This window comes from Ananas comosus, linkage group 21, assembly GCF_001540865.1.
Source record: "Ananas comosus cultivar F153 linkage group 21, ASM154086v1, whole genome shotgun sequence".
NCBI lineage: Eukaryota > Viridiplantae > Streptophyta > Magnoliopsida > Poales > Bromeliaceae > Ananas > Ananas comosus.
Window position 1 is genome coordinate 5382776 of NC_033641.1, and position 8827 is coordinate 5391602.

An 8827-nucleotide genomic window follows, 5' to 3' on the forward strand; every position below is an offset into this window, starting at 1 on the left:
TAATTGATTTAATTTAGGCCATCTAATTGTTCTTCAGATTTAAAATTCGGATACATTATTTATTTTTATGGGACTTAATTAGCATATTTCATATAATTTTATGTAACTATAAGTTTAAAAAAATAAGCAATGAGTATAAATTATGTCCAAACTATTAAGTAACTTAAATTAAATAAATTATGTCCAAACTATTAAGTAACTTAAATTAAATAAATTGAATGGCTGAGTTGTAGAAATAAGATGTTGACAAGTTGGGTAGTTGGATCAAAACGAGATTTGATTTAAGTTGTACTACATTTAATTAGCAGGTCTATGGTAGACCTGGTCTACGCACTGTACCCGTCGAAAAGGATAATCTTTTCCTGTTCGCAATAAAAGTGCTATCCAGTTGTTGTACAAAAGAAAGATTAATCCAAGAAAACAAAATTCCCCCAATTCAGCTCTCCCTCCCGCTCTCCGACGATTCGCATCTTCCCCCGGCCGCGAGTTAGGGTTAGGGTTAGGGTCGCATCTTCCCCTGGCCGCGAGTTAGGGTTAGGGTTTTGAAACGTTCTCTTTCGTCTCTACCCGGGGCACCACTGTGCACTCCATTGCCGGGTAGCGTAGCGATGGAAGCGGAGAATAGCAGCAGCGCCGGAGGCGGAGGCGGAGGCGGGGCGGCGCCTCAGCCGCCGGTGGTGCCGCCGTTCCTGACGAAGTGCTACGACATGGTGGACGACCCGGCGACGGACGCGACGGTGTCGTGGAGCGAGGGCAACAACAGCTTCGTCATCTGGGACCCCCACGCCTTCGCCCGCGACCTCCTCCCCAAGTACTTCAAGCACAACAACATCTCCAGCTTCGTCCGCCAGCTGAATACCTACGTCAGATTCCGTCTTTTCCCTTTACTGCTCCTTCTTGCTTATGGAATGTGGATGGATGCTTTTTGCTGCTCTGAACTTGAATATAGGGGTGTTAAGCCGCAGTAGTTGGCGTGTTGGTGCGGGCGATAGCAGTTGTGAATTTCTTTCTTTCTGATTGGTCTACTAGTCCTTCCTGTGGACAACAGAGTAGGAGAAGTTTTAAATCCTGAGTCACAGAATTATCCTTGGATGTCTCTACAGTCGATTTGGATAGAAATCTTGCGAGAGAGTGTTCTTTACAAAGAAAGCAGTGGACTTTGGACTCTCTTATATATCTCTGTTCACGGTGCTGCTTTTTTGTTGTGTTTTTTGGTCCTCCCGATCTAAGAAATCTAAGGACTAGTTACTTGTCAATTGGTCTACAGTTATTGCACTGAACCATAATAGTTGTAGATTAAATCTGACGTTATACATCCAGGCAGGAGTTCAAGCTAAATTCTTCTTTGCTTGGCTGGCCATCTCCATGAGATATGTTGCTTCTCACTCGATACTTGTTTCTCTGTGACTTGATGGCTCAACTTCTTGGAGCAGCATCTTGTCAATATTTTGGATGTCTTATCCTTCATTTTGTCTTATCCTTCATTTTGTCTTTCCAACTTATGACTGGACTAACATCAGCTTCTCCTTTTGAATTCCCTCCCCACACCACCCCCACCCACCCAGTGGCATGCTGGATTGCAATAATTAAATAATATTGGTTGGAGATTAATCTAAAAGAGGGTGAGATATTGTCCAGTGTTTGAAAAGGCGCCAGGCGCGGAGAGGCATAAGACTCTCTTGGAGCCTAGGCGCGAGGCGCACGCCTTAAGAAGGCGAGGCACACATTTACTAAGTCTAGTTTAATTTGATGTTCTGCATTAAAAAATTCCAAAATAACCATCGAAAAGTAAAGAAAATGCATGTATATAGTTTAATTTGATGTTCTTGTTGACTTTTCGCTGTTGTTGCTTCTTGTTTTCCTGTTGCCACTGTTGCTGGTTGCTTGTTCTGGCCACCACTGGTTTATTGCCGCTGCTTTCTGCTGCTAGCATAGTTGCTGTTGGATGCTCGACAGGGAGAGGATGTGGGAGGACAAGAGACGAAGAGGAGGGCATGAGCGGCTGATTTTTTTTAGGAATTTTTTTGGATTTCTTTCAAGATTTTTTAATTATCTTATCAGGTTTAAAGTATAAGATGCAAATTCAAAACCCGAAAATCCGAAAACTTGAATTTTTTTGGATTTTTTTAATATTTTATAAGTATCTTATCGGATTAAAGTATAATACGCAAATTCAAAACCTGACAACTCGAAAACTTGAATAAAAAATTCCTGAAAGTTTACATATTGCGAGGCACACGCCTCAGCAATAGCGCAATAGCGCTGTGCCTCGCTATTGCTGAGGCGCTAAGGCCCGCGCCTCGAGCCTAGGCCTCAAGTGTGCCTTTTCAAACAGTGATATTGTCCCTGTATTGGATTGGGTTATTCTTAAGATATAGACTGCAGATGTATTGGTATGGAAGAAAATTTGTGATGACGTAACAATTAAAAAGAATTAATCATGAACAGCCAAAGGTAGTTATTATTTGCGGTCATCCACTACTCGCAATTTGTTACTTTCTATTGTTCCAGCCTATGCAACTACAAGAAATGTTATTTTATATGGGACTCCAGGGATTTAAACTTTAAATTAACAAAATGTGATATAAATAAACATTTGATGCCTCATATAAGATCCTTAAGTAAAATTCATATAAACTATGAGTTGCCACAGGATTAAAACCTTTTGGTGGAGAATGCATGAATTAAACAATATTTAGGCAGCTAAATCTTGATTACCATCAATTACACCTTTTTTTTTTTAATTTAGATAGATTTTGGATGTGCTTGAAGTACCACCATATATACATTGATGATCTTTGTCACATTCTTTATGTTAACATTCTTCTTCAGCTTAGTTCAAGATTGCATACTCAAAATAACCTCTTTGATGCTTTAGAGCTCCCAAAAAACCCCTAGAGCTATTTGGAATTCTGCTTCTATGCTAGTGCAGGAACCTCCACTGGAGAAGTAGTCAACAAAATGCTTTGTGGTGGATGTTCCCAGCATCATTTCATAGCATCGGATCTGAAGGTCTTTTAGGAATTTTTGTGGCTCTAGAGCATTGAAACAGTTGTGTTTAGAGTTACTTTCCCAAACTAGGCCTTGAAAGGATGCTATGGAAGTTGTATCTAATAGAAATGATGAGACATATATGTCATGATATTCACTTTACTCCATAAAGATACTTATAGAACTGATTTAGAGGAGTTGTGGGTGTTGAAATTTTTGTTATTTTGTTCCTACAAGGCTTATCACATTTCTTCTTAATCATGCTTTTTAAATGATCGGGCACGATTAGCACTGATTATATTTTGGTGCCGTTTCTTATAGGGAAGGTACTAACTATACATTTGACATTATGAGATTGTCTAAACTGCAATGTCTTTTCACTTGGTTACTCAGTCGTGTCAGACTTGTGGTAAAAAACTTTTACCCATTTTAGTCACCATGTCATGGCATGCTATTTTAGTCACTGTTAATCAATACATGATGTCATGGCATTCTTTACTTGGATAGGACAGATTATTCCATTCTATGCCATTTTGGATATCAAAATACTGATTACGTGAATTAGCACCGATGGCAATAAGGGTAATTTGAGCATCCTCTTGTCACCATATGGATTGAAAATATCACCCGTTAGTTCATTTGGCTTGTTGCAGGTGTCCAAGTTTCATCTGATATCTATTTTGTTGCTATCTTTATGTTTTAGGCTTGAGATCCTGGCAGTGTTTAGGTTTTGGTGTAGAATCCAGAGTTTCGTCTATCGAAGTTTGGTGGCTTTTCGGTAGTTTTATCGTTCAGTTTTTTATGTCTGTAAAGGTTTCTAATTCAAATACAATATAAATACAAGATAATTAAAAGAATCGTACAAAGCTTAATTTCTCAACATTTTCACATATTGAAGTGGTGTCTTATTCTATTTTGACGGGAAAAAAAAAAAGTTGCTGACTCTTATTCTCCAGTCTATTTACAAAAATCAAATTATGATACTCCAGTCTATTTACGGAATCAAATTATGATGAGAGAAATGGTATTAAAAGGTCCATATATGAATCAAAGTTCACATTATAGCTTCTTTCCTGTCAATTTGAAAAAACTTCTAGGGCTGAATCCTTTTTAGATCTATTCTAAGTGAAATCAGAGTGTTACTGGTTTAGAATTGGGTGTAGACCTTGTGTTTGATCAGTTTGTCCAACGAGAGTTTGTGTTTCAAAGTTTTAGAAGAAATTTAAACCATGCTGATGTTAAGTTATTTCCTCCCATGTTGGCCACTGGAACAGCTCATAACTTATCACCCTCTTTGTTCTTATCAGGGGTTCCATAAAGTCGATCATGATAGGTATGAGTTTGCCAATGAGGGATTCCTAAGGGACCAAAAGCATTTACTAAAAACAATTGTGAGGAGAAAACCCTCTCATAATGCCGCTCAGCATCCACCTTCACAAGCAAAGAATACATCTGTTAATGCGTGCATTGAAGTTGGAAAATTCGGACTCGAGGAGGAAATTGAACGACTTAAGAGGGACAAAACTGTCCTCATGCAGGAGCTAGTAAAGCTTCGGCTGCATCAACAAAGCACTGACCATGAATTACAAAGTTTGAGACAGCGTCTTCAGGGAATGGAACAGAACCAGCAGCAGATGATGTCGTTCTTGGCTATGGCCGTTCAGAGTCCAGCTTTTCTGGCCAAGCTGGTACAGAAGAGTGGGAACAGCAACAGGTGGAAAACAGAGGCGAATAAGAAAAGAAGGCTTCCTGCATTGGAACAGGGCAATAATATAACTTATCCAGAATCTTCTTCTTCCGACGGACAAATTATCAGATACCAGCCCCTAGTGACTGAATCATTTAATTCATCCATGCCACCATCAGTGCCTAATTCTCATATCTCAGAGCAATTGCAAAACATGGCAAATAGTGCGAATAATTTATCGGAATGTGGGGATTTTATTTTGCCAGATTATTTGGAACAGCTTTTAGCTAGCCCGCCATTGGATAATGGTGTCGGGCCTGACCCAGAGTCCTTGGGCATTCTAGATCTTTCGATCGATGATTTTGACTTCTCGGAGCAGGACATTCAGATGGAAGTGGCACAGGACATGGTTCCTGATGAAATTAATGGAGGGAGTCAGTCGAGACCTGAGATGGATCACGTACATGGGCAGTTATAGCTGTTTACGTTGTCTTGATCATGTAGGAATCTTGTACAGATCTTCGTTTCACTTAGAAGATTAATCATAGGTTGCTGGCTGCACTTGCAAGGTTCGTATTTTTTTATATAGCCTTTCAATTTCTTTATTAATTTTTTGAATGTTATTATCATCAAATCGAATCGCACCGCTTGCCATCCATGCATATTTTCATTCTTTGGTTTTCCATCAAATCCGTTTTGTTGATGAAAACATGGCAAGTTGATAAGAATAATATCGTGGGATGCTGAGTTCAGAGCATGAAGATGCTCCAACTTTTGGTGCTAATATGTCTGGAATACTTTTGACTTGTTAACTAATATAGATGAGGCCTTCTTTTAATTTGTCTTCTTTTGATACATATGACTTGGGCGCTCCGAAGATAAAGACTGTATGTTTTCATGTTTTTTCCCCCTTTCTTTTTGAATAGTTCAGTAGAACATCAAATATTGGTATTTGACTGCCTTTGCAGATGAAATAGTTATTGTTCTTAATTTCTGAATGTAATTTATTACCCCTTGCTATCTAACTGCATATCATTTTAGGGACTTTGCAATTGAGAACCATATGGACAAGATTGTCCTTTGGAAAGTGTGAGGTTATTGGTTGAATTTTCGTTAAATATCCTGTAAGGCCAACTTATATCTATGCAATTTTGTGGAATAGCTCTGGTAATTTTATACATCTAGGTTGCTTTTTGCATGGCGCTTTGATTGGAAATACATATGTACATAGATTTTCGTTTAGAATTAGAATGAGAAGTTTTATTTTATTTTTTATTTAACTATTAAAAATTCAAATGATCAGTGAGCTAAACATACTATTGCTTTTGCAATATACATACTGTTGCTTTGCATTACTAATGTTAAGTTCAACAAAGAAAAGTGATCGAATTCTGCTTGCTAATTGACTTACAAACCAACTAAATCGAATTAAAAGAATCGTGTTCCCAGTTTTATTCAGGTCATTTACCCGTTGTGCATCATCTTCTAAAAATCGGAATGTGATGTTGCGGGCAGTCGACCCACTACATAGTGCATATGTGGTATGCCCGTGCATATATAGTTTTTAAACATTAAAATATTAAATATTTACGTGAAAATATATTAATAAACCTTTCAAAAGTAGGAATAAACAAATGTGTCATAAATTGGCTGAACTTTTATGAAGAATAATAAATTTTTGGGTAAGCTGTCATTTACCATCTAGTCATTCCAACAGGCCAACATTTAAAAAAATCTAGCATGATAACATCTAACAACTACAAAAGCACTAACTAATATTTATATGCATAATTATTAATAATGCCACAAATTCTTAACATGTAAAATAAGAAAGTTTATATTTATATGAAAATAGTTACATTTATATGCATAATAATTAACATACAATATTTATATGAAAATAGTTACATTTATATGCATAATAATTAACATACAATATTTATATGAAAATAGTTACATTTATATGCATAATAATTAACAAAACTTGTATGAAGATAGATATTTGTGCATGTATAATCATCAACAAATGATTCCATCTAACACTGCATTTCAATCCCACTTGAAAAGCAAAAAATCTTTAAAAAAAATCAATCCCACCTTAAATTTAAAAAACTGAAAAAAAATTGCTGCATATGGACCACATATGTGGTCTGACTGTGGATTGCACGGTATATATACAGTGCGCTTGACGGTCCGAAACGCATATGCGGCCGCATAAACCACTTTTTGGAGTCTTGGATCTGAATTTCATTAACCCATTTGTAGTGCAGCAATGCTTTCATAAACTTGATCATTGAAAAATATCCGACTAAGAGAAGAGAGAGAATATCACGGGGAGAAAAAGAAAGAGACCGTAACTCAATGATCTAAAGGGTGGTTTGACCACAAGACTGAGACTTGATGGTGGTGGTTGGTCAAAAGTTGATCAAATGTTCATGCGGTTGCTTGCAGCTTTGACATAGTTTTGTTTTGCAATTATAAACAGAACTATTATAATAACAAAATAAAAAGTTGAAACCTGTATATAAATTTTAAAAAAGGTAGAGACAATATATTAGTTAAGGGAATTTTGTACAAACAAAATCAGTAGTTAGGTTCTGTATCTTTTCTTACAGAAATGGACCAGTACCTTTCAGAAGTAAAAAGAAATTGCTTCAACCATTTATATTAGCTAATTTAATAGTTCTAGCTTAGAAAAAGTACATCCACTACTCATACATAGACCAAACAAGGGCACAAATTGGCATCACTACTCGATTTCCTTTGGTACATTTTCTTTCTGAAAACAACAAATTAAAGGTTGCAAGCGAATTCTGTAGAAGGCTAAAAGCTGTTTTTTTTTCCTTTCTTTTTTTTTTTTTTTTTCCCTTTCAGTGACTTATCACTGTTCTGATATGCCAACATTGGAATAAATTGAACATCAGGAAAAATAACTCAATCATGTTTCCAGTTTAATGTATCTTTTCTTGTTAGTAATTTAATGCTTTAATGTCCTTTATTCTGCCCACTTCTCTATGCGGTGAAATTAGTTGCTATTTGTTTTGGTTTTGATTTATTATGGCGGAAAAATGAAAGTAATGCAAAATACTATTCCAACCCTCTTTCTTTGCTTCTTTGATCAATTAGAAACGTATCCTGAATACAAAATATTTTTGATGCAAACCGAGAGGTTGCCAAAATTGAATTTTCAAGTTTGCTCTTGTTTAAAGGTATTTCTTGAAATAAGCTAGATTCAATTTATCGATTCCGGCGAACTTTACTATAATTAAAACAAGGAAGCAAAAATTTCAGCAAGACGAAAAATTAAATCGAATTGAAGCAAAACTAAGATAATGATAAACCTTCGATATATGAGATAATAACAACCAACTGAAAATACATATAATAGTTCCAAAAGGTGAATTCGGCTTTATCGGACTTAAAAGTTTTAGATTTGGTTGTTTGGCAAATATGGTTGGTAATGGTGGAAAGCTAGATTGAAAGGGGATAATAGGATATTAGGAGATGAGAGATACAAAAAGTGCATCATTCACACGATTGCGGGGGATCCACGATCGACGAGGAGGGCGGTACACCATGGGTAGAATTTCGGCAACGGGGAAGAAGAAGATGAGGTAGTAACTTGGAAGAAAAGGGGGGGGTAGAAGTAGAAGTCGATCTTGTCACGAGAAGAAGCGACAACGATCAAGTCGAGGAAGAAAACGATCTTGGCGCGAGAAAGAAGCGTCGATGATCTCACCGGAAAATAGAACACCAAGGATAAAGAGTGAGAGTAGAATTTTCGATTCATCCAAAATTATATCCCTTAAGGCTTCAAGAATCATGTATTTATAGTGTTGAGAGCCCTCTAATAATAAATTATTGTTTTTTCGTTTTCAACACAACACGGTCACCCAAGATTCATGCATAGAAAACGAATCAATTTTGAAAATTTCGAAGGTCTTTCTGGGATTGTTTTTTTGTTTATGAGAGAAAAGGGTTTGGGTTAGCCAAATCAACTAAAACTAAATTATTTAAGTCCGAATCAAACACGAACCTACAAAATAAAAAAAAATTGCATTCGAAAGAAAAACGAGATTTATTTGCTTCATCAATTTTCCAAAACCATAGCTGCTACAACCGATCAATGTCCCTTTATCTCATTGTAAA

The 8827-nt window shown here is 36.6% G+C and overlaps 1 protein-coding gene across 5 annotated transcripts in view; it reads left to right on the forward strand.

Moving 5' to 3' along the window:
• Window positions 431-8827, forward strand: part of LOC109726468 (heat stress transcription factor A-1-like) — a 10469-nt gene continuing 2072 nt past the window's right edge. For 3 of the 5 annotated variants that reach the window (XR_002220527.1, XR_002220529.1, XR_002220528.1), the window contains exons 1-2: window positions 431-863; window positions 4299-5247. Coding sequence is in view for 1 of the 5 variants with exons in the window: in XM_020256063.1 (XP_020111652.1) it covers window positions 609-863; window positions 4299-5156 (1113 nt within the window). In the remaining 4 variants the exon portion in view is untranslated. Of the gene's footprint in view, window positions 864-4298; window positions 5517-5719; window positions 5882-8827 lie in introns of those variants that run through there. The other 2 variants (XR_002220526.1, XM_020256063.1) reach the window with 2 other exon arrangements.